Source organism: Embiotoca jacksoni, unplaced genomic scaffold (genome assembly GCF_022577435.1).
Source record: "Embiotoca jacksoni isolate LCO1_2020_lvr unplaced genomic scaffold, fEmbJac1.0.p SCAF_26, whole genome shotgun sequence".
NCBI lineage: Eukaryota > Metazoa > Chordata > Actinopteri > Embiotocidae > Embiotoca > Embiotoca jacksoni.
Genome location: NW_027185377.1, coordinates 4,027,279 through 4,054,087, shown reverse-complemented (window position 1 = coordinate 4,054,087; position 26,809 = coordinate 4,027,279). Strand labels below are relative to the sequence as shown.

The 26,809-nt window shown below is 45.6% G+C and overlaps 1 protein-coding gene across 2 annotated transcripts in view; it reads left to right on the top strand.

Moving 5' to 3' along the window:
* The first annotated feature begins 265 nt into the window (after positions 1-265).
* Positions 266-26,809, top strand: part of ttyh2 (tweety family member 2) — a 54,826-nt gene continuing 28,282 nt past the window's right edge. The window contains exons 1-3 of one of the 2 annotated variants that reach the window (XM_069160204.1): positions 266-846; positions 14,826-14,998; positions 22,699-22,810. In XM_069160204.1, coding sequence (XP_069016305.1) covers positions 718-846; positions 14,826-14,998; positions 22,699-22,810 — 414 coding nt within the window. In that variant the 5' untranslated portion in view covers positions 266-717. The remainder of the gene's footprint in view (positions 847-14,825; positions 14,999-22,698; positions 22,811-26,809) is intronic. The other variant, XM_069160205.1, reaches the window with a different exon arrangement.

Genomic DNA, 26,809 nt, shown 5'->3' with positions numbered 1-26,809 from the left:
TGCTGACTAGTGCTTCAGATATTTTAGCTGCCAGGTGATAGACTTGGACGTCCCTAAGTGAGGGGCAGGTATCGCGCGCTGCTGCAGGCTCCTTGTAATTGTCGCGTTTGAGCACTAGGTGGCGGTAAAAGCTAAATCCGCAGAGGCTCCAAACGACCGTCAAACAACCCAACATTTGCGCAGGTTTTTGTCTTTACTTCACAGTCACTCTGTGTATTTATTGAACTGTTTCACTTCAGCCGAACTGCCGGACTATAATTTCCGAACCACTTAACGGAGGCGTGTGTGTGTGTGTGTGTGCGCGCGCTCCCGCGTCTCCTTGCGTCCTGTGCCTACTCTCCATGCGCGTCCCCGCGGCCGCGTGCGTTCGGAGCCGCCGTGGGTCGCGGATAGTATCCGCGGGTCGTCCGCACACAGAGACGCGGTGACATGGGCGCTGAGTGATTGTTCCGCCTTCAGGAGAAGAACCTCCGCCGGTTCTCACTGTGCAACCAGGCTGCTGCCCGCGCGCGACTTTCTTGCATGTTTGTTTTTTTTTGTTTGTTTTTCTCTCATGTGTGGTCGAGCGTGTGTTTCCACAGCACGAGCATGCTTTTCTTGTTGCCTTTGTTTGATGTGAGACTTGATTAAGATCTCCCGGCAGCGGACCAGACTGCCCCGCTTTCGGGACTGAGAGGCTAATTTAGGCTGGAGCCTAAACTTTTTCTCCCGGCAGGGATGTCTTCGGCTCGGGTGGATTACATTGCGCCCTGGTGGACTCACTGGCTGCACAATTTCCCTCATATCAACCTGAGGTTTCAGCCCATCGACAACGGCTTCCAGCCCGAAGATGAGAACTACCAGCAGGTCAGTGGAGGAGCACGGGACATATGGGAGCTCTTGTCTGAGCCCAGTTATAGACGCACAAAACTGGGACGTAATTTTGCCTGCGGGGTTGTGCAGTGAGTTTATAATACCGTTGTGACGTGTTGTATCTCTTTTTCTATAATAATCCTTGAGCATGGTTTATTTTTATGCTCCCGTGTTGTGTCCCTGATGCGTTTAATATCAGTATGCTCTCTGCTGCCTTCAGATTCAGGTTCCATTTTGTGTTATTGATGGCAAAAGTGGCCCATAATGCCTCTCTGAATGTCCTCCACTTCACTTAAGTGGCAACCACCTTGAAGAGTCTGCCATTTATTTATTAGGCGCCACAATATATCCCATAGATCAGTGAAGTCCAAATTGCTTGCTATATGTTGTAATTTCAGAGATCTTTGTAAAAAAAAAAAAAAAAAAAAAAAAAAGCAGTTGTTACTCCTCTTCCTCTGCAGGTATTACACCAGAGTCATCCACTTCTACACACAGTTTGTTTGGGGGTGGAGGCAGAACATGCGCATCTCCTCAATGCTGCTTTCATCTGGGCCCGGCAAAGTTTTTCATTCATTTTTAATTGGGACAAATCAGCTGTCTTTGTGTCTGTCAGAGAGAGAGAGAGAGAGGATCCGGATGCACACTTGTGGGACAGTGTTGGCATAGATGCATTGCACCCATGGGAGTCAACGTGATTCCCGTGCAGCTCCAGAGGTCGGTGACAGGACTGTTTCACACAGCTTTGAAGTGGGTTGGGATCAACTGTTGGACGGCTAATGACCCGCTTGTGAACACATGTCAGGTTCCATGAATGTTTTATTATTTCACTGTTTAATTTTTCAAGGTTGCAGCCCGGCTTCTGTCGGTGCAAGTATCACGCCGAGAATAGATGGCATTTCAGTTCACTGCTGCAGCGGGTCTCCTGAGCGAGGAGGTCAGGGGACATTCAGGAGGTCCCTGAGAACCCAGAGAATAAAACACACAGGAGCCAGCAAAAGGTCAAACCTCCGACACCACGAGTCTTCGGTTTCCCTCGCCTTCACCGTTCTCTCATTTTAATTAGGATGAAGGAAAAGATTTGGGGGTTGAACTCAGCGTTTTGCAGATGAAGAGCCGGGGATTTCCTTCCCAAGTTGGGGTGAGACCAAAACCAGCCAAAAGGCGAGCAAACACTGGGTTGCGTAAGTAAGGGCAACGGGAAGTTTTATAATGGAAGGAAACATCTTCGCTATCTGCACAGAAAGGTATGGGGCTACAGAGCAATATTAGCATTCACCTCCCAACGACTCGGCTAATTCATTCAACTTTTTGCTCCGTTTTGGTCGCCACCAACTTGCGGGAGAAATGTCCAAAACCTTTAGCGGTTGAATTCTCCACTATGTTCATGATATTTGGTACAGGTACATTACATGAGCTAAAATGACTGAGCTATTTTAGTACACTACATATCCAAAGAGAGAGATGGAGACTCCCTTTATCTCCAGAGAATTTTTTTTCTCGTCCACTTCAATTCTTTTTTTGTTTTGCTGCCGCGTGTCTACGAAAACATCGGCGAACCTTTTTACTTTTTTCACTGCCGTGTCTTCGGCACCGAAGAGCTCTGGGGTATTTCTGCTCTACGAGATATCCAATGACGGCTGAACTGAGTTGGTTTTATGCGTTTGCGGTTATCAGGGAAGAGACGGCGAGGCAAAGCGAGGGAGATTTTTCTTCTTCTTCTTCTCATGCTGCCAGTTTCCATTTTCAGTTGTGGACGTTACAGTCGGCGCAGCGGGGTGTCGGAGAGAGGGAGGCCGGCGGCGGGGGAGCGGGGGGGGGGGGGGGAGGGGTGGGTCTCAGCTGGTGATCGGAGGCTGTCAACCTCGGTTCGGTCGGTTCCGGGGACAGGAAACCCCCGCCGCCGCCGCCGCAACCATCAACCCACTCTGGCTCTCTGTGACTTTTAGTTCTCTTTTTCTTTTTTTTCTTTTTTATCGGACAGAACCACACTCCTGCTGTCTCTTTGTCATTTATTTCCCAGATGTACGTCGAAGGCGTTAACGCTCCCACGTCGTAGAACCATTCGTCGTAAAGCACCAAAGCTAATGACACCATTTCAAGCTGCTGCCAGTCTATTTAGGGCATTACATTTCTCGGCCTTTCTGGGATGTCGAGCTTTAATTCTGCTCGCCTGCATTAATGTGCTGTGTGTACAATCAGGGGGTGAGGAACGGGGAAATAGAAGTGGTTCGTTGGTCTCGGATGTCCTTGCTTGGCTGGCAAGTTGTGAGTTGTACTTGAATTATTGATTGACAGGCTGCTGATGAAGTGACTCATATCAGAATAATCAATTAATACAGTCAACAGCATTAACTAGATGCCTCTATTCGTGCTGTAAAAGCAGGGCAAACAGTCTATTTGAATTTGATTGTCTTGTTTTTTTAAGACCACTAAACCGTTTTTCTCCTCTTAGTTTCTGCTTTGGGACGAATAAGCGCGTCACAGTTGGTATTTTTGCAGTGTTTTAATCGCGAAGAATTGAGTTTAAGAGGACAGAAATCGAGCTTTACTTGAGCCGTGCAATGCGGAATCGATTCTTTTGTAAATGAACTGCTGAATCGATGTTTGTGTGGCTGCCGCTCTGCATCGTATCGGGCAGTTAAGCTTGTGCCTTTAACCCAGACCACATGCTTTGTCAGAGGAATTGTAATTGGCTCGCTGTAGTGTGGGGGGAATCCTGGTGAAGTCCTCGCTTGGCTTCGGGCCATCGAATGTGAAGGAATGTAAGCCGGGGTTGGGATCTTTCACTGTTCTTTGTCTGGTTGTGTCTGTCTGTCTGTGTGTGTGTGTGTGTGTGTGTGTGTGTGTGTGTGTGTGTGTGTGTGTGTGTGTGTGTGTGTGTGTGCGCCGTAATAGGTTTGTCACTCTTTGTTGGACACGGCTATTGTCGGTAAAGGAATGTCTGTCAGCTAAATCATCTGCACGGAGTTTTTCTATTCATTTCTGTCTCCTGACTATAATCAAGCTATTCTTTTGTTTTTAATCATACACTTATGTATTTGGGGTAAACTGCAGAGTTCGGGGTCGAGAGGGCTTAAAAACTGTACCCGACTGTTGACCGACCGCTTCTAAAGGCAAAAGGGTTGGCCCTTGTTTTGAATGACCACTTTCGCCCTCCATACTGCTGGCCAACCGTAGCATGAAGTGTGTTATGATTGGTGAACTGGTTGTTATACCGCTCGGTCCAGCCAGCAGCGGTTTTAAGCCTGCCGATTGGTTTGGGGATGCACGTCTGTCCGGAAATGTGCAGCCGCGTTCTCGCCGCACGGGACATACTCTACCCGACTCCACTCGCTTTTGGTTTGCTGGTACTTTTCTGGATTTAGTAGCTGGTTACCGTAGCGAGGCTGCGTGAAACTACCGCGAAGTCATCTCCGATGCGACGCTCATGGAGAGCTCTCTTTCTGAATTGAACACGGTGTGGTTTTGCAAGTCGCGGTCAACCGAGCAATTCGATTATTAAATACAATTGCGGCGATAGTGGTTTGGCTATTTAAGGTTGATACTCGGTTGGATCAGCCGGAGGGACGCATCCTTGGGTGTGCGCCGCTCTCCTTGATTGTTAAGCTTTTAATCAACCGGTCCCCGTCCCTAATCCTGACCTCAACCCTCCACCAGCGTGACAACCAATCACCAGCAGCCTCCCTCCTTGCTGATCCAATCCAGCATCAGCCAATTAGCTACAGCGGGCTTGCACCTGTTGCTCAATGATGACACAATGAGGCACTGGCGCCATGGTGATTCTGGAGAGGACTGACTCCGGCCAATCAGCGATCTGCAGCGTTTTCATGTCGCCTTTTAGCATCGATTCAGCGCGCTTGTAACCTCAATGGAGATGACGCCAAAAGAAAAACGACCAGGGACTATCCACAAATTTTGCGTAATGGAAAACCAAAAAAGGCGAGCTGAGTCAACTCGAGTTGAATCTACCGTACTGAGAAATATGACTCTTTTCTCTACTGGGAAAGAGTCATATTTTTCTGTTTCACTTCTCTCCTGGAGGACAGAAAGAGGGCAAAAACTGAACAACTGTGCCCAAAAATAGGACAGAGGCCGAGTTTATCCTGTATTTGTGTGTGTGTGTGTGTGTGTGTGTGTGTGTGTGTGTGTTGGTTGAGGTCAGGCCAGACATCATGTACACATGACCTCAACCATCATATACACATGATGTCTGGCCTGGCCTTCAAGAGAAAAGAGAAGTCAGATGGACCAGGACCTGCTGACCTGTCAGGTCCATCTGACCTGACAAACCACTTCCTGGTTTGTGATCCAAACATGTTTGTGCCACACGTCCGTCACATGAACTGTTACACCCATCCAGCCGAGGACCTCTGACTCTATTCAAGCCGCCGGGGTCACAACATTTCACTGGTGGGCTTGTGATGATTACAAATCGATCCTCTGATTAACGAAATGACAGAAAATAGCCCAGAGACAGAAGGTTTAGGAGGGAAAAAAAAAAAATCTGAACATCTGGTCTTGTGTTTACTTTAATGTCTTTTATTTGAATGTTCAGGCAGAGTGTTATTATCAGTGTCAACTCCATCAAAAGAAAATCACAGATTCGGCTTCTGCTTACTGAAGTAATTACTTGAAACAGCCCTTGATCTTGAGTTTGAGTTAATTGTTTCGATTTTTGCGAGACTCCAGGAAGTCATAAGTATACCGGCACACGTTTTCTACCAACAATACATATTTTCCTGATGCTAACTGTTCTTGACTGTTTAGACAGTGCGTGTTCAGCGAAGCGCGGAAATTAGCATAAAATGTGTTGCTGCAGGGAAACCTTGTCACTGCTGAAAGGGCTCCGTATTGTCCAGGAGATGCTGTTGTAGTGTTGCTCTACGTCGTCTGCATAGATATTCAGTAATTGGACGGATGAATGCAAAAATTAATTCGGTTTCATTACCTTTGGCTGCATGTGATTAGAGATGATTAAGAGACATTTGCACAGCACAAGACTTGTTGTCCGATGGGAAGTCCTGCCTCACCGCTGATCGCTGTCAAAGTCCACCTCGGACAAGCGTATTGAAAGCTTTTATCTTGTTACCACCACGGCTGAGAATGATGCAGGATAAATAAACAAGCCACAGACCCACTATTCAATTACAGGAGCAAACACACTCCTCTTGATACACTCGATCTTTCTGCCTCAGAGGCTTTTCCTTCAGATATACTCTGATAAAAGTGTTCCGCCCGGGTGCATCCGTGTCTTCAGGACCTTTCCGTTTTTCTCTGTTGCATTTCTTTATTTTTTACCTTTTGTTTCTGTCGTTCATCAGCATTTCCAACACCTTCCCCTCTTTCTTCACCGATGTTAGAGCTTCCTTTCGTGATTGAAATAAAAGTGACGCTCGCGTGTGGAAGGCAGAATTTATTTAAAGTCTCTTAAGGGAAAGATATGTGTTTTCCCACAGTTAGAAAACAAAGATATTCTCTCCGTGATGTACTTACTGTCGTTTGATTGCACTGCAGCAACTACTAAAACACAGTTTATACAGTCTTATATTTATTATTTCTGATTTTATCATTACAAGCACTTCATTTTTACATTAGCTCGTCTTCATACGATGTTGTACATTTTTCTGATTGCAGCGGATTTCACAACGAGATGCGGACACTCCACCGTTGTGTTAACTGTGTTTAGTTAGTGTGAAAGAACATGTCAAATTATGCATACCAACAACAGCTGAAAACCCCATTATCTGTTCAGCTATCTCAGCCACTCTGATTGAATTGGAAATTTACGGACTCCCATTGCCTCCTCATTGAGAAAAAAAATCCATCTTAAACCTGTCGTTTTTGATTGGCGCGCTCCTTGTCCAACCTCAGCCTCTCCCTGTTTGCGTGAATGATTGTGTAACCTCATTGTTAAAACAGTGATTCACCTCAGCTCAGCCTCTCCAGCACTTCTGATGTCTTATGCCCCCCCCCCCCCCCGCCCCCATAGGCTTTAGACTCTGTGTGTTCTTTGTTTGTGTCGTGAATATGCATAGACGAAAAAGAAAAGGCACTCAGAGTGTCGCCTCTGGCTCTCAAGAAGGTCATTAAACCCGATCTGTCTCCGTAGTGCTTGAAGACCGTGATTAGCACCGCCGGATCAGCTCGATGGTATGGCTGAGTTCTGCACTAATAGGGCACCACGTCCATCCCTCGTTCTGATCTAACAACAGTCGGACAGGGTGTGACAGCAGTGATTGACCAGCCATGGCGCGTGGGGGTTGCGTTTCTCTGCGTTTTCTTGGTGTCGTCATTTTCCGTGGCGATCAGCAGCACAGAAAGAGATTTAAAACAGGACAAATCAAAAGCATATTCGCCAAAGCTGCATGAACTGGAACGGGTGGATTCACGTAGCTGCATTTCCCCTTCGAGTGTAAACAACAATGGACGGCTGCTCTTCCATGGACGTGTGTGTGTGTGTGGGGGGGGGGGGGGGGGGGGGTGGAGGGAGTTTCCTTTGTTGTGGGGGCGTAGCATCCAAATCATGACCCTTGACTCCCCGGAGGGAAGGGTTTGGGCTCTGGGTTCAGAGAGGGTGTCAAGGAAATAGAGGCAAAGCGCCCCGCTGCACTCTGATTATCTCCCAGTATGAGAAGCAGATTTACGCAGGTTTAACAGAAAAACCGGAATAAGCTGCATTTCTTTGTTTCGAGAAGCTTACATGAAAATCTTTAAGCTGCGGAAACCTTCAGTTTGCCAAAGTGCAGGGATGCACCGAACCAAGTACAAGTACTTTACATTTATGTGCTTGTGGATACCAAGTAATCATAATATAGGACCATAAAAATTTCACTCAAAGTTAAGTGATGGCTGGAAACTTCAAACTTGGGTTCCGGCATAAAAATGACTTGGTGAGGAAATCTTAAAAGGAATCCACATTGCTTTCTCTTGTGCTCAAAACCTGGTCTCCTGGGTGATCCGACACCCCCCGACCCGCCTCCGGATTCTGACTTCATCACTGTCTGTATTTCGTCACATGACCTCCACCTTTGGCCCTGCTCATTTGTGTGTGTAGTTTCCACCTGTAGGTGAAGCAAAACGTGACACGGTATTCTCTAGCGGATCGATGGGCGTACTGGATTTCACACTTTGCCGTGGACCTGATGGTTGTCAATGGACGTTGGCCGTTTCTCACTTCTTCAGGGTCGTTGCTGTCTTCTGCTGGACACAGGAAACTCTTTGAATCCCGAGTTGGGTCTTTAGATGTTTTATCCAGTTGCTTGTAGTAGCTAAACTGGTATTAGTGCATCCCTGACATGGTATGGATGGTTTAGCAATGACCCCCCCACCACCACCACCACCACCACCACCACCTCCTTCCTTCCTTTTCCTCTTCTTCTCATCTATGTCCCATGGGTCAGCTTGGTGGGACTTAATGGCGTCCCAGCTGTGAACACGGGCCGGCCCAGCCGAGCGCACTGTGCTGGAAAGAGCCCTGGTACCCCGGGGGCCATTCACCCGAGCAGCAGCATGGAGGAGGACAGGGACTGCTCCATTGATCTTTGAGCGCGGGGGGAAGGGGGGGGAAGGGGGTCCGCCTCATAGCGATGCCATTTCAGCTTACATTTCTCAAGGCGCTCGGCAGCCTCGACTCAACCAGTCAGATTGGCACCAAATCATTATGTAAAGTGCTGCGTTATACTGTACAGCGTGTCAAATGTATTGAATAAAACAAAATTCAGGGAATAATTTTGGACTGCTTCACAGTAAGACCTTCTTAAAGCGTCTTTCATTTAAGAAGCAAAAACATGTCTACCCATCGTGAGGAGTACTGAAAGTAGGGATGGACATTTCAGGCAAAAATACTATTCGGAAATCGCTCTGAAATAATCGACTATTAGAGACTTTATCTGCAGAGTTTGCACCGCCTCCGTCTTCATTTATTTTTTGAAGGAGCTCCACGTAGAACCTTTTTTTGGAAGCAGCTTGTTCTTCTTCTCCTTATGTTGTTCAATGGCGGCTGGGAGACTGCTTTTAGCTGCATCACTGCCACCTTCTGACGGGAGTGAGGCATTACAACCAGGTGCTGCCAACAACAGGAAACAGACGAAGGAAGAACGATAGTTGCATAAACGAATTGATTTAAAAAAAAATTTAACAACTATTGGAATATTTAAAAATCTTAAAACCGGATGTGATCAGACTCGAGAGTTTTTTTTGGAGCCTTATGGATGCACAGTGCTTTAATCACTGGAATAAGGAAATAATTACCGTATTTTAAAGAACAAGTCAAATATCGTCTCCACCGACGTTCAACAGTGAATCTGCGCTCCCGCTGCCCGCCAGGCTTTTGACTTTCTAAGGTGGAATCCCTCTCTCCCTCCACGTCTTCTCCTTTCCAACTAACTGACCTGACACCCGTTTAACCCCCCCACCCCCACCCCCCCCCACCCCCCATCACGTAGAAGGAATGTCACTGTCCGTTCAGGCCACGCGCACACACGTTGCACGTCGGTGCGCACGGCGCCTGAAGACCCCGCTCCACCTACGCACAGCTGGCCGCCACCTGCTGCGACACGTCGTATCGCTTAGCGTGCATTTAGCGCCGCGCCAAGACTGTGGAATTCCTCTGTTACGTGACGTAGTCCTGCTTAGCAGATGGAGGTGCTCTCTGTCTCTATGTATTAATTATGGTCAACACTTGTGGATTAAAAATGTATTTTTAATGGTGGTGGTGTGGGGGGGGGGGAGGCTCAGCATAAGGCACTATACGATATAGCACTCATCCTGTTGTGAGTTTGCGTCTGTCTTGACATACAGCACGTCCTCCGTCTCATCTGCTCTCTTATCTCTTTCAATTCTGCTCCAGTAAAGCAGCAGCAGCAGCAGAGCAGAGCGCTCATCAAGATGCATTTTCTGGGTAAAACATGCCGTTCCTTTCTAGAAGGACATCTAATATTTGGAAATATGTTCTTCTTCAAAAACAAAAACAAAAAAAATCCCCCAAAAAAGTTGAAATCGCCTGACTGTGAAGCTCTAAATATGGACTTTGACATCTCACCCCTGTATTTTACCTCCCACAGTCACTTTGTTGGATTGTGAATGAAGCACAGTAAAAGTGCTCTGGAGCTGCATGTGTTCTTCCTCGGTATTGATTGCTGCGTCCTCGTAGAATCGGGAGCATTCAGAGGATTATTTTTCATATCATCACGTGTTTGGAACCGATGCAACTTTTAAAAAAAAAAAAATTTCTGTTTGTTTAAGATTTTTTTTCTTTAGCCACGTCTGCCTCTCACATTTTCCAGATGGCTTTGGAATAAGCCATTAGAGCAACGCTGTCCGTTTTTATCTCGGTGGCCCATCTGTGCTGTCTTCCTCCCACCGGCTTTCATCTTACCTCTGATGGGACTTGGGGGGTATAAATGACTCATCTCGTGCCCTCTGGGTCATTTCTGCCCCAGGTTATTACTGCCTCATTATGCTGCTCCCTTTGTCCTTTAGGTGTGTGTGTGTGTGTGTGTGTGTGTGTGTGTGTGTGTGTGTGTGTGTGTGTGTGCGCGTGCGTGTGTGCGCGCGTGTGTGTGTGTGTGTGTAGGCCTCTTTATCTTTATTCCATATGCTATTTTGATACAGTTCACCCAGTTCATTTCAGTCATACATTGAGTTGCGGATTATTTCAGCAAAAAATATTCTTAGATAATGGTAGTAAACAATACTTTTCTAAGGACTTTTTTTTTTTTTTATTAAAAAAAAAAAAAAAAAAAAAAAAAAAAAAATCTATTTTAAGTCACACTATACAGGACAGATCTCTTTTCATGCAGTTTAGAGGGGGAGAGTGTAGCCCAGGTGGGTTTCTGTGGCTCCTGCTAACAGATGGCCCGTTGATGCTTGATGCCACAATTTACCGATGTCCCCTTACCCTCACATGCTGTCAGTTGTTGCTTGCTAGCCGCCTCCACAGAGAACCGCCGAGTTATTTTGCAGTGAAAAGAATGAAATAAGGCTTCCTCAATGTTGTCTCATAGCAAAACCTTTTTTTAACGAAAACTTGTTGGCGTCGATGTAGTCTAGGTTTTGAAGTTTGGGACTTGATGACAGGGCATTTTTTGATACTAGATAAAAACCGAAGCAGTTCGGTCGATGCCGTAAAAGTTTCAAAGTTTGGTGCTCAGCCCAGAAGTTTGGTTATTTTGAAGGTTTTAACTGCGCTGCTGTTGAATTACACCACGTTGTTGTTTTCCATTTACTGTCTGACCATGTTCCAGCTGCTCAAGTGAAGAACGTAAAAACTCGAGGGCGTCTGAATGGGATGCATTGATTTTTATTGACTAAATGACTACTTCATTTGTAAGAAAATATATAAATAAATTGATAATATTCATAAGTTGCAGACTTGAATTGGATTGTATTGCTGAACTAGCAGCTTTGCAATTCGTGAAGTTCATACCGGGGCCGCACGAGGATATCTGTAAGTACAACAGATGGCTGAAAAGTTCATTTGTAAACGGTTCTTCCTGTGTTCCTGTGTCATCCCTTAAATTAGTCTTATTAGTCATCCTTCGGGGCAGAGCTTATAGCCCCGTTCTCTCGCATGCACTTAAATGTTCTTTTTTTTTTTTGTATATGCGACAATGAGATTTTGAAGGTTGGGCTCAGTATTTTGTGGTGGGTAAAATGGTAAGAGTATTACGCAACGTTTCAGCCTCAGGGCAAAGTCATGTAGAAAGGAATTGTAATGGGAAGGAAACTGGGCCGTGCTCTGAGTAATGAAGAGTGGCTCTGAGGTAGCCATGTGGATGAGGTAGCTCTGTCTCCTCCCGTCATGCACGAGCAGACACACTCTTAGTCAGTCCGCCACTCTCTTCTTTGTCTCCTTCCTCATCTCCACCCTGCTGTCTCTCTGTTTTCAATCCGTCACCCTCTCCTCTTTGTACGTCTCCGCCTCCTCTTCCTCCACGCTGCCGTCTTCACGCTACAGCTAGATCTTCCTTTTCCTTCGCTCTCCTGTCATCGCCTCCAGCCCCCCCCCTCCCCCCCACCACCACCACCAGTGGAGAGGAAAACAAAAGGGGAGAAGCCTCTTTGAGTTAGCGATGAGTAAGTACGGAGAAGGGTGTTAACATATGGAGGCCGCTTCCATAGGAAACCGCTCATTTAGGGAGCAGTTAAGTGGTGTGTGTGTGTGTGTGTGTGTGTGTGTGTGTGTGTGTGAGGGGGGGGGGGCAATTTGGTTTCACAAAAGTTTGAACGTGTGCACACTCTGGTCAGTAAAAGACGAATGGTGTTTTTTTGAAACTTAATGGAAGGTTGGAGTACTTTGGGAAGTGATGTTCCAGGATGGGGTTGTGGTGTCGGTGTGTGTCGGTGTGCATGTGCAGAGTCTGTGTGTGTGTGTGTGTGTGTGTGTGTGTGTGTGCGTGTGTGCGTGTGCACGTCCCATTCCACTGAATGGATGCTACATAATTCAGAAGCCATTACTTTTTGCGCCCTACGACTGAGAAGAAAAGAAGAGTAGCGAGAGAGAGAGAGCGAGTGACTGACAGAGAGGAAGTGTCCTGGCTGTACCTGCCTTTTAAAAGCAATTTTGCATAGAATTTTTTTTCTCAAAGAAAGAATACATTTGTGAGTCTCCCCTCCTCAGTTCCACGGGTTTTTTTTTTTCCCCCCTACTTTATACGGTGAGTTTATCAGTTCAAATACCATGAAACGTACCACAAAATCACAATATGAACCAAAGTTTACTCCCTTGCCGGTCCGTCCCGGCCGGGTCTCTTCACTGCGAGATGTTTTTCTCCCACATTCCCTCCATTCTCCGCATTGGCCGGCTGCAGAGGAGTCACAAGACGGGGGCAATTTAAAAGCGAGCCTGTCACATGCTGCTTAATTCAAATAGGCTGTGATAATTCGCCCTTTCACTCGTCTCGTCCCCCCCCCCCCACACACACACACACCCCCGTCGCAAGGGGCGCACCGGCTAACCTGCGCGTTACCATGACGATAAAAGCGTCTGGGTGGCCCGTGTGTTTGTGCGTTCGGCAGGAGTTTTCACACCCCAAACCCCCCCCCTCCCCCCACAGTCGTATTATCCACCTGCGCCCCGCGTCTCCATCTCATTGGCTGCGTTCAACCTCAGTTACACCCAGTTTACGCCAGCTCCCATCATTCAGAACGCCGCCTTGAGACGAGACAGCAAGCTTCTCTCTCTCTCTCTCTCTTTGTCTCACCTCGGCGCTCGCTGTTGGAGCACGACAATTAACACATTTACAACCCCGTCTCTTAAAGCGAAGCGCGACGTTCCCATTCATTTACCCGGCCACTAGGATAGAGGACAGTTGAGAGGAGCCAATGACTGGAGCCTCTAACTCTCGATGTTCGATTAGACCTTCGCTTGCCCTGTCCTTTCCTTGACACCTCTGGATTTTTTTTTTTTTTTTTAATGCCAGCATATGTGCGGCCCTCCGCATGAGTCAGGCATGAAACGGGACAAGGTGAAGCATTTCACCACCAACAGACGGAGCTGGGGAGAGGAGCGAGAAAGGAACGAAGCTTTTTTTTTTTTTTTTTTTTTAGTGGGAAGGGGGTGGGGGGGTGGGGGGGGTAAAACCAAGGATTCGTTGGTATCAAAAATATTCCTCGACAGGACTTTGTCAGATTATATAAACTCTTGCTTATTTTAGTATCCCGGAGGATTTTTCAATTTGCCGTTTACCTGACTCTTTTATAGCACTCAGTGACATAATCCCAGACAGATTCTTCCATTTCTGGGTTTTAATCCCAGCACTTGACTCGCAGGACACGCGACATTGCAGCATGAGAACAGATGGCTCGGCATCAAAAAGATTTCAGACAAACTAAAAAGGAAGAGTAAAAGGTGGGGGGGGAAGGAAAAGAGGGTCTGAGCCTGAATAAACCCATCTGCTCACAGACGGATGCAGAACTCATTCGAGGCTGTTTCGACAGTCTCGTCGCTATTTTTGTCATCGCGCGCCGAGGAGAGAAGTGGATGCAGAGGTGCGCGAGGAGGTGTCTGCTTTCCAGCTGGAGACGGGCTTCCCAGAATGCAGCTGGCCTCGTTACCGGGGCTGGTGCAGACATATTCATTAGTTCTTATTACCGCACTAATCACGCTAACCGACGACGGGGAGCTCGAAGTTGTTTGTTCGGGCCCTCGGAACATCATCATTACCATGAGACGAGCCGAGAGTCATTTTGTAGAGAAGAGAAAGAAGGTTAAGTGTAGTTACTGCAGTTTTCAGGACAGAAGTAGACCTGTATAGTTAACGAGAAGCTAAATTAATATTAAGGAACCATATCTGTGAATCTGACCCGACGGGCGAATTACCCGTTTAACAAAAAAAAAAAACACCATAAAAGGAAATTGGTTAGTTGTGTTAAAGTATCTTTTGTCAACTGGAGGTTAAAACAACTTCAAAACAACACTGCATGGCAAACACGCCTATTTACATTACATATTTATTTTATTCCTCCGTGCCGGAGGCAGCATGTTTGATCAAACTCGGGCAAAAACATTCACTCGAAACCAAGGATGAAGTGATTACATTTCTGCGGGGGAAAGGTCAAAGGTCAAGCTCACTCCCAATTAGCTCGTCCTTAACCAACTTCTCCACTCGCATCGTGCTCTCACTGTGTCTCCAGTTATAATCCAATACACTACAACACAATGCGTCTTTTTCTTTTCATACGATCGAAGAAAATCTTTGAATATAACCATTGTTAGCGTTATCCGTAACATCTGAGATCCCCCCCCCCCAATGATAAGTCACAATGTCTTCTGTGAAAAATGGCCGTAATTGGCTGAACTTCACTCGATTGAAATTTTTAATACGGGCCTTGTGTTGTGGGAAAGTGGTTTCGGTACTTAAGCGACAGACTGGAATACTTTGAGTCCGCACATTTGAATTTGCTGCCGTGTGCCTTTGAACGCAACGCACACTGAGAACTCCCATTAATCTCTTTTCTCTCTCCCTCTGCAGTCGCTCATGTTCCTGGGCTGCGTGGCGGCCGCCGGTCTCGGCCTCAACCTCTTGTGTCTGGCCATCTACCTGAGCTGTCTGTGCTGCTGCCGCAAAGACGAGGAGGAGGAGAGCAAGAAGCCCAACTCCTGCTGCGTCACGTGGTCGGCCGTCACCGCCGGCCTCGTCACATGGTGAGATAACGGGCGACGCGGACGGGCTAACTGCTGATCGCAGTGCGCGCCGGACCGTCTGCGTGTTTTCCTATTTCCCTTTATTGGAAGTTCAGTATTTCTGACACGGAGCTGTAAGTGGCCCGGCGTTTTTCCGGCACGTCCCCGCGCCCCCTCACGGGCCTCATAACTTGTCAGTCCACAGTACGAACGCACTCTGTGTATTTGTCAACGCTGTGTGTCTTGTTTGTTTAGCTGTCCTTGTTTTCTCATTTGTATTCTCGGCCTCTTTTTCTGCTCTGCATCCGTCTCAGTCCACCTCCCTTTCTTTTTTTTTTTTGCCAAAATCCCAAAGCTTCTATTTGCACTTCTGCCAGTATTTGTGATTTGATTTCCCAATAGAAGTGTTCTTTATGTCCTTCCTTTGGTGAGATCAGTCTTTGATCCGTGTCTGCAGAGTCTGTCTTCACGTCTGGCACATTGATGTGGATAAAAGCTCACAGATAACTTTTTACCTTTTGTGCATTTTTTGATGCCTCCTAGTTTCTGAAATATCACAGAATACACAAAAGAGGGAAAGTTTGGACGTTTCAAAAATGGCCTTTGATTTGAGGGGCGTTGGTAAAATCATCTTATTATTTACCCAGCACAGAGTTTACTCTGGTATTAATATAATATCCAGTGGGCATCATCGCTCTCGAGCACTAGTCACATTGTTGTGGTGGAAATCGCCCTGATGTGGGTGCTTTGTCAATGTTTTGCTGACGATGTGGAAGTGCGGAAGATCTCTCTTGTTCTGGATATTTAAATGCAAAAACATACATATTTAATATAATACAATATGTGTAGGTGGATTACTGTAGAACATACAATATATATACACAGTATATGGAAACAAATGAGGTCGACAGTCGTGCAGGTTACTGTTGTCGCAGATTAACAAATTGGAGAAAAGAAGAGATATATGAATCTCTCAAATCTATTTCATCGACAAAAGAATATATACATTTATGGGAATTAAATAAATTTGATTTGGGGGGAAAAAAAAAATAGCACATGAAATTCGGCACATACCGTGCCAAATACTGTTTAAGTCTTGATAGATATATGACATCATACATGTGTAAAGTTGTCAGGGATGTAGTGTGCCGTTATAACGGCTGCTTACGTAGCTCGCTGTGCGTGTAAATAAAATAACCTCCAGCCTGATGTATGCCTGAACAAGCAGACCATAAAGTTGATCACGCGCAGCCTACTTGCTCTGCTTCTATAAAAACCTCCTGTTTTCGCTGCAGGGACCCAACGCAGTCATGGAAAACAGGCTGCAGGTTACTAATGGCGGAGACAATTACATTTCTCATTTTGTCCCGTGAGCGCAGATATTGTGTCATCATCACAAGACAGCAAAAAAATAAATCAAAAAAATAGGAACCTCTGGCGAGTTTTGAGCCGATGTGTAATGTTTTAAGCATACAAATAAAAGTTGAATGCGTTCAATGACCCATTTAAATTGTTAAAATTAGACCGTTTCGGAGGAAGAGATTTTATTTCCTCAGAAATCTGACCCAGTGTTTTCCCCTCGGATTTGAGCGTCGCAAGCGGTTGTGATTTGTTTTGGCTGCAGGCTGCTGGATCTCGTCAAGTCTGTGAAAACTTGCCTGATGCGGAGTGGCATTAGTTTAGCTGTGATATATATATATATACAGTAGATTAATGATATCGGTGTTGTAGCCCTCAGCTGGTACACAGACAACCTCGAGCAGTTCTTTATTTTAATTTTTTTTTTTTACTCAGATCCAACTTTTCATCATTTAGCATCTGCTGGCGTGCCAAACTTGCAAATCGGACACTTTTGCTGCTGCTGACAAACACAGCTGTTACAAGCTTCAGTAAAGATTCTCCCAACAGTTTGTAATTACAGAGACGCCGTAACAGCTCTTACATCACCAGATATTAAGTCCGTCGACGAAGATGCGCCGTCCTTGAAAAGTGGATAATTTGATTTGTTGCCAGAGGAGTGGGTACGTAACCATGTGACAACCGTGCTCGGCAACCAGTGGGAAATATTTAATTACAGCCTCGAGTATGAACAGAGATAATTCATTGTTAAACACACAGTGGTGCCATGGTTGCGTGAAACATCCCTGGAAAACTCGGGACTGCGGGCTAACGATCTACATCCCTGCGACATATGTTTTTGTGCCGGTGCTCACGTGCCCGAATGCAACTTGACAAAATAAATGGCAAAAAAAAAAAAAAAAAAATGCTTTTCAAGCGCCAAAACGCTTTAAACCTCTCAAGACTGAAGTTATTTTTTGGGGGATTTTCCACGTGAACAATGACACCCACATGCAGTCAGTAACGGCTCTGCAACCGGACGTGCCAGGATGGACAACCTGTGGGTGACAGGCACTTCGGAGATTTGGAGATTTGAGATTTCTTTTTTAAATGCAGTACGTCTCCTTTTCCCCACTTCACCAAAACTCCAGCAAAAAAAACACGATATTTGTATTTGCTAATCTGGAATAATCTGAATTATAAATTAGAGGGTGCATAAATCTGATAAATAAATCGGGAACAGTTCATCTCTTTTAAAATGCTGGATTGCAACTAACTTTGAAAAGAAGTGAATCACAACAATGTCACTTCCATTTAAATCAGATTATTACCGGCCAGCGTCTCCGGCGCTTTGAGGAGAGCTTTAGTGTTCACAGGTAAAAGCACGACAGCGCGTCGCTTCCTGTCGTACATTTACTCACTGATTTATCTTTGTCAAAGGTTGCAAATGGCTTCTGTTTCCCTCCAAGTGAACCAGTCCTCATTGCGTGATGTTTAATTATTAACGTGCAGTTTCTGTAAATGCAGAGTGTCTCAAACGTGGCCGTCCTCCGCACATTAAAGATGTATGTTTGCAAAAATTAAATTCAGAAGAGCAGAAATACGTCCGGAAGCACCGTCTAGTCGGGGGTCGAGGATTACTAGAGCTGCGACGACGAGTCTTATTTTGGCATTTTGACAGATTAACAGATTGGATGATTCTCGAGAGCCGTCACAAACTGATTGAACGCGTCGCAGATTAAATTTTTAATCCCGTTTGAGAAATATGTTTTTTTTTTTGAGTTTGGGAGAGCCCAAAAAAACCGATCAGCGAACAGACAACTTTCACTGGCAGATTTTGCTCAGCAATGTTGGACAAGCAGTCCTCTCAACACCTTGTGTTGTCGGCGGTTACAGTAGCTGCTAACATTACTGTGTGATCAGTACTTGAAGCTTCCTGCACCTTCTTTCCTGTCTTTTGCTTTCTGCTAGCAATATCTTCTGCCTACGTTTAGGTTTTTTTTTTTTTTTTTGGGGGTTTTCGGGTGCCACACGGGGAGAAGCTTGGCAAAAAGAACCGGAGGATTTTGGCGGAAAAGGAGTCTGCGCAGCATGAACGCTCAGAGAAACTCGGATGTCCCTTCCAGTATGGGACACACTGGGGAATTCATCGCTTCAATTGACTTACATTTACCACCAGTACCGTGTCGGACCTCCACATAAAATGTGGGGAGTATTTTGTTTTTAATGCTACGAGACGAATGAAGTTGGAGGAAACATCCCGCGGGAAATCAGCTCTCCTTCGTCTGATTCCCAACTTTGATTGTGCGACCCTGCCGGATACGACGGCGGATAAATGCGACGGCCCGGTTGACTTTGCACCGGAGGAGATGCGGCTTCATGTTAATCTCATCAGTCCCGGCGTCTCCCCTCCCTTCGCTCCCAAATTCTTTTTCCGCTTCCTGTTTTGATTTCGCCTGACCTTCCTTCTCGTCTCCGGGCCGGCCTCCTCTCTTCTTCCTCTTTCTGCTTCTGCTTAAAGTCTCGCCGTCCTCCGCTCTAATCACGTTTGACCGTAGCTCGCGCTGATTCGCCGTGATGTCCGTCTTCATTAGCGCGGGTGAAGCCGGAGCAGATGTCACTCCGCCGTGGCCGCAGCCCTCGCCCGTAGCGTCAGCACATTACCGCTGTAATTATACCGTACCGTAACCCATCACACCGCTCACGCTGAGGACATCTGGACTGTGAAAGAGACACCGGCTGTTTGGTTTTGCCGTAATTGTGGGACAAACATTCGTTTCCGTTTGGAATAGTTTCAACATCCCACAAGGACAATTAGAGAAAGAGAAAACAATCTGTTGACAGACAAAAAGAAGCCATCATGGTGAATAACATAAGGGTTAAAACAACACTACAAAGTGTTATGTTGTCTTAAAAAATAAATCAAGGGTATTTCCTCTATCAATCTGTGCACAAAGTAAACCGTGTTGTATCCCGACTGTTTACAAGTTTGTAGCTTCTGGAATAAAAACCAAACCGCCTGTCCTGTTTGTTTACTTACAGCAGTCAGAAAGCACATATTCTTGTTTCGGGAGCTCGCTCATTATCACGCAGTTCACTTTGGGATCAATTTGTCAGTAATTTTAGAATGCAAAAGTTCAAATTCGTTCAATAAAAGACACATGAAATGTCAACATTCTCCAGTTTATTGCAAAGTAGTTTAACGCGCGTAGGCAGAAGAGACACCGCTAATCCTTTCTCATAATGATAGCGGCTTCTCTGCTGCCCACACAAAGTAAACGGATCATCGCAAATTATTCTCCTATATTTGGAGACGTATCTGTTGCCGGCCTGAAAGCAGAAATGAGGCATGTGAGAGATGGTATCGGGAGAGAAATGCAGCTTTAACGGCGCTCAATCACTCCTTTTGTTGTTATCAAGTCAGTGACGGTTCATAACTTTGTTTTTGCTGCATGTCTGGCCTTCAGTTGACTGAAACAGAGCTGCGTGCATGAAGAGTTCAAAAGGCAGCTATTTGTGTTTTATAGTGCATACTAAGGGCATTTTTTGTTCTTTTTTTTTTTTTTTTTGCGGGGGGGGGGGGAGGTGTCCCTCGTTGAGACTTCAGTCGTGCAGAGTGAAGTATAAAATCACCCGTCTTTATTTGTCATCTCAGGAGATTCATTGCTGCCACGCCGGGGCAAAATCGCTGCCACGCCGGGGCAAAATATTCAAACATGTCAGAGTCTATTTAAAGTAGCCAGGGGCCATTTTCTGCTGCGGGCTGAAGGTTTTTTTTTTCTGAATTCCCATCATTGTCTTTCGTCCAATTTTTCTTAAATCGATGTGACAGCTGGGACTTTTGTTCGGTACACGTCCACTCAAATCTACGCTATTCTTTCTCACTGAATCAGGCCATCGATATTTCGAGGAGCAGCGCTAAGAGAGCAGGCGGGACAGGGGGACTGAAAACAGAGTAGAAAATATTTATATATATTTAATAATATGTTTCCTTCATCTGATTCTCCCCTCATGTTTCAGAGCAGCTCATGTGGGAACTGTACATTTTTAGGTGAAGGAAAAAAATGAAAATGTGCCAGTATGTCATCAGTGGATTAATATTACATGTGGGAGCAGGAAGTAAGGCTGATCATCTTTTATATATTTCTAGTTTTTATTCCTGTCTTTCCCCGTTTGTTTGTATGTCCTCCACTTTACTTTACTGTCATATTATTGTCTGTAAACTGTCTCCTCGTCTGCTTGCTTTCATTTCTCTTTTATCCCCTCGCGTCCATCTCTTTTTGCTTCTTGTCTACATCGGTCACTTCCTGTCTCCCTCCGAACGGATGCTTTTTTTGTTATTCGGGTTCTACTCTGACTTTAATGCATCTTACATACCTGCCTCAGGGTTCATTTCCAATTGCCAAGTGGGCGGTTTATCAGCGTGGACATTTTTGTCCGGATTTTAGAGATTCCAAGTGAACGTTGCAGGAAGCGCCGCTGACTTCGGACGTACATCCTCTGTTTTCTGATTGACGCTTGTCCCGAGCGTCAGGAAGGAGTCCGGGAGATCCACGAGGTTTAGGAAGGTGATCGAAGTCCCATTTAGGCTGCTCACCTTCCCTTTGGTGCTGACCCGACCTGCCCTTGGCCTTCATCCGCAGCCTATTTTGTGATGTGACAGTTGTGGAAAAGAACCTCATTCCCGGCTTTGTGTTAACGAACGGATTAGCGGGTGACATAGTCGTGGACCCGCCAGCTTCATCAGAACACTAAATGAAGGAATATCTTTTTGGACACTCTGGGAATCTCCTCCAAGGAGCATTGAAACTTCTCGAGGTTTGCAGCTGTCCAACATATTGCTGCAACGTTGTACTTGATTGCACTTTTTGACACTTCTGCAGCCAGCCGTGAACGCGCTGAGACGACGGTTCTTTCTCTTCATTTGATAAAGTGGAATACCAGAAAATGTATTTTCTCTGCTGCAGGGTTTCTGACTAAATGCTCGACTATATATCGGGGATGGCTGTCGGAATGTAAAACGCTCATTCGATCAGAAAACCGACCACCTGCAGCACCTTTAACTTCACGGCCTGTGTTGCGTTGTTTAGTGACTTGTTTTCCACGGAGGTTAAATTTTTATTTCACCGCTGAGCTCAGCGGAGGCGTCTTTATTTCAGGTGAGGCAGGCGGCTTCTAGTATAAAACACAGCAGAAAACCTGGGAACTTTTCTACCTGTGTGACCTTTGACCTTCAGTGCCTGCTTTATTGTGTACCACAAGGCATCCTTTCATTTGCAGGGGATTCTTCTTATTGTCCAAAGTCAGTTGAAGTACAATGCGAGACGTTAAGTTGCTACGTCAGATCTACTGGTAGAGTTTGCGTGTTCAAGGACTGCGTGGCAGCTTTCAAATCCCGTCATATGGCAGCACTTGAGGGGGAAAACACTGAATCTCGGAGAGACTGCTTAAGAGTTGGCGTCTGCAGTGTGTCGGTGGTTATTTTGTTTGTGCTGATGCTTCAGCTGAACAAATTAAATCCTTGGATGGCTGAATATGCAAACGTGGTTTAAAAATTATGCACACGCATTCCAAAACCTTGTATTGTATAATTTCTGGTTCAAAGAATATTGTTTACATAAATTAACACAGAAATCCAAATGGTTTCCTTGCAGCTCGGATGCTCTTTCGCTACAATATGTTTGTTTTGCATATTGAAATCAATTCACTTCTGATTAAAAAATGGCCATCCGGGTTTATGTGTAGTCATATTTTATCACTGTGCACTGAAAGACATCACTACAAGGTGAGTCCTTGAGTTGGACATGATGGTTCAATGTGCAGCATTAAAGTATCTTAATGAAGAAGCTGATTTTTATCTATCCTGCAATCCTAATTTGGATGTTTACCTTGACGATTATCTTCTGGATAGATTAAATTACATGTCTGTCTCCTTTCAGACTTCTTCCCGAAGTGCTTCGTTAACTTTGTATTCTTTGTGTTTTTCAGTCAAGGTTTGATAGTGCAATTGATGATACTGCTTTATAATAATGGCCAAATGCCAGAGCGGGGGAGAAAAAAAAAAGAGGCATCAAATATTCATAAGGTGTTGTGTAGGTGCTGTTTTCTGTTGTGCCATGCTCCTGGTAATTTGGCATATTTCTCCTGCAGGACATCAAGGTTGTTTCAGAACAGAAAGAAAAATGTTATGTTTTGGTCGCTCTGCTTTAATGTCTGAATTGAGCTTCTAATAACGGCTTTGAAGCCGGCGAACTTTGAACGTGACAACCACGGGGAAAAAAGAGAAACATCACTCTGGACAAACATAACGTACGAGCCAAGCCGCGCTCATTAATTTATCAAAGGCTCACCTGTCCCCCCCCCGTGCCTCTTTTTCTCTGCAGCGTCGCCGTGGGTGTGGGTTTCTATGGCAACAGCGAGACCAACGACGGCGTATACCAGTTGACCTACTCCCTGTACAACGCCAATCACACGCTGGGCGGTGTGGACAGTCTGGTAGGTGAAACGCAGCCCTCATCATTGCTGGTGTCGCACGACGAATGTCTCCTGCGCATGAATCAGGTGGCATCACGTTTTCATTCGTGAAAATAAACATCATACGGTCTATAAATCAGTGACCCATACAGCAGGAAACAAACAAACCGCTCGGGTGGAAGCTTCAGAAATGCCGTTCGGGATGTATTTACACAAACACACTCAGGAGAGGAAGGAAAGCCCAGAGGACTGAATTTCGCATTCCTTTTAAATGCTTTTTTTTCTTCTTTTTTTTTTATGGTCTTTTTATACCTTTTTACCACCACACAAATCGACAGCCTCTCCGCACACAAACTCTGCCCTCGCAGTCAGAAACACAGCACCCGCTCACCCGCTCGGCTCCACCTTCCTCCCGGCCTCTGCGGCCACAGCACAAAACAAAGTCGCCCTGTGTCCTCTTTCTGCTCACTTTAGCTCAGTACCCGTGGGCCACGTGGTTGTTTTTTCTATTTTTACCTGCCCGTGACCGGGGCGTCCAAACGGAGCTCGCTGCTGCAGTGATGAGGCATTTTTCTCCAGTTTAGTGAAGAAGAAAAAGTTGCGATTTAAATTTGAACTAAACATACCTGTCAACCGTGTGTGTGACTGAACTTTGTCAACCTATAGCGGCGTGTAGTCGTCAGAGCGGTGCTTTGGACGTTTGACCCTGTGATTGAGTCACAAAAAGGATCATCTTGAGCATGATTTTGAAGTTCGAGTCGACTCCCCAAAGACTCATTTCAAAACTTGAAAGGAAAATTATTCATGACCTGACCTGCTTAATCTCAAAACGATGAAAAAAAAAAAAAAAGGTTCAAAACGCAGCAACGCATAAGCCTTCTATCATTCCTCTGTAACCCGATATCACACCAGATTTTGTAACGCACCAGTCAGTCCACTGGAGGATACCGTGTCCGGTGTCACGGCCTTCCTCACCTTCGGCATTAAAAATACCTCGTTTTCATTAGCGGCACAAAACCAAATGAATTCAATATTTTTGTCAAGAGTGTTGAATTTAAGAACACAAAAATGGAAAACCCCAATCATTTCATTTTTCATTCCAAACAATGGACCAATATGTGCCGTTGCTTTTTATAGGTTGATGGATGTCAATGTTCGTAAACCTGAGCCGCGTGTTGTCGCCTCGACGATGTGTGCGACCGGCACTGTGACGGTGTCAGCGTAGGCCGCGAGATGCTGCTGACTTGTTTTCAAACCAGCAGGGATTAAGTCTCCATCTGTGTTAATGGAGATTAATGTGGTGGTATGTGAGCCACTCGGTGCGGTGACTCAACATGGCCTCGGTAATAAATACTGCGCTGAGAGGGCGCGGGGCCCACGGCGCTCGCACTGCAGCGCTGCTTCGTGGCATGTTTGGACATCTTAGCGAGAAAACCGATTTAAATAGAGAATAGTTCTTCACTGCCTGAATCTGATAGATGCACTTTATAAATAATTCAAAGAGGAGACATGGAAGAAGTCGGTGACTTCTGATGTCGGAAGATGTCGGTTGGTGTATTTGTTAGTCAGTCGAGATTAGTTCTCACGTGACGTGCATTAACAGGCCAGTGCAAACCATCGTCATGTTAGCCGTTTTTGATTGAGTGCATTTCACCAATATATCCAACATGTTAGGCTTGTATTGCTGTAATGCAGAGAGAGAGAGATGCATCCATTTGGCTTTTGTATGGATTGATCTTCACTGATGGGTTTCCATTCATCTTGGACAGCCACATTCCAACCCAGTGTCACGGCAAAGCTTGAAATAGACACGCATGTCCACTACAACAAAACGTGACACAGGCACGCTTTGCGCTGTCTAGGCGTGAAAGTCACACGTTTTGTAAGCGTGAAACTTCAACACAGGCATATGTCATGTAACCTAGGTCACATGATCCCATCGCATAATCACAGACTGCCATGCGGCACAATGTGTCTCGGATCCAGTGGGTGACGACGTTTTTCCCCAATCATGTTTTTTTTTTTTTTTTTGGTCACTAACCCCAACCACGTGTTTTTGCAAAAAGTTTCATTTTCCGGTAAATTTGCTTAAAGCATGCATTTCGTCCACTCCAGGAAAACGTGCAACTTTCACGCCTAAAAAGACCAATGCGTGGTTATCTCACGTTTTTGCTGTAGCGGACGGGCGTGACAATTTCACGCTTTGCCGTGATACTGGTTCGCACATTCACACCTAAAAAAAATCATAGTAGCAACGAGGTGAGAAATCATTAACATATAGCTCATCTGAAAGCTATTCAGCGTGTTTCCCCCGCGACGTGTGAAATCGTGCAGACACATAATTGGACATGGTGGCCTTTATTTTAGCATCTTATACGCGTGAGTGCGCTTTCCTATGTGTGTGTGTGTGCGTGTTGTGTGTTGTGTGCATGAGTGAGTTCATTGCACGCCGCTATAGACTCTTAAGGAGTCTAATTCTCAAGCAGGACAAAGAACCCAGTGTGCCACACACAGTTCCCGGTCTCCCCCCACCTAATCAACCATGAGCGCAGGAGACAAAGCCCTTTGATTGGGAGGAACAAGGAGCAGTGCTAGCCCGTCTGATTGGCATAGTCGGGAATTGGAATCGGTATTGAAATCATTGACGGAGGCTTCACTGCCCTTTGGCCCACACAAATACCTTTTAGCACCAGCTCCATGAGAGTTTAGACGCGAGTTAGCTCACGGAAGGAGAGAGAAAAGGAAGGAAGTCGGACTCTTTGTCGGTAGATGCCTTTTTACTGTCAAGACCTTGATTAGTTACGGTCTGGAATAAATGCTTATGATGTGTTCATGAACACAGAAACACTCGGTGAGAATGTGAATGAAAGAAAGCACGACTTTTGCTTCACGTTTACTTTCGAACGGGGCTGTTAAATCTGGACACCGGCCAACTGAGATGCTTTTTCTACGCTGTAACGGGACTGATGTGACATTTGAAGAGTTTAGCCGCTCTAATAATAACTCCATTGTTTGGAGATGGGTGTTGTGAGAAGTTTTGGCAGCGAGCGCTTACCCTGAGGATGAGGTCGACGTCTGGGTCAGTCACTGCGAGCATTTGGCCGGAGCTCAAACACAGTTTGGATGTTGGTCCAACTACATAATGACAAACATGCATATTTCCACACCAAGATTTTTATAATGATACAAAATAACAAGCTATTAATTATACCAGACGAGGATTGAATGACTTTCCTTGGCTAGAATTTAAAAGAGCATCAAGAGCCTGATATTCAACCTACTTGTGTTTGGTGATGGAGGAACTCAGAAAACATTCCGACTCCACACATCCAGGTTTCCGTCTGTGTAAATGCGTGTTCGGATTTCTGTTCAGACCAGAACAAACATTTCTGAGAAATGGCATTTCTCGAAGAAGTAGAAGAATAGAGCGTGAGATCAACAGGACACATCTTTGTGAGTTAGACAGTACGTTCATGGCCACTGAATCGGCATTGATAATAGCTCAGTATCATATTTCTCCTGTTGATGTCGCCACCACGACACTCGGAGCCTGAAGTGTTTACGTTCTTTCATGTATTCTTTGTTGTACAGGCGGCGGTGGGAGGGTCCACCTCGCTTCATTACTGGATATAGGACTGTCATTTAGCTGGTATATTAAACCTGTTTCTTTCACTGTGGTATGAAGCTTTTGCCTGGTATCACCAGACCCAAATTCACTTTGTGCATGTGAATCGATGGGGTCTGGACACGGTCCATCGAGGATTGTTTCCAGTCATTGCACCCCAATGAGCGTCGACCTTGGGTCCATTTTGAAACGACTGGGGGAGCCAATTGGCATTGACCATCACATGATGTATGTTGTGCGCCACAGCTCATCAAGCTGGAAACAACAAAGATTAGGCTTTTCCCATTTCCCCTTGGCAGTGAGGCCACAATGTCTTTGCCCTCGACAAATCATTTTGGCATTATTCTTTCTCCGGCTTCAGTCCCTATATATTTGCTTCATTTAGCTCTACAAAC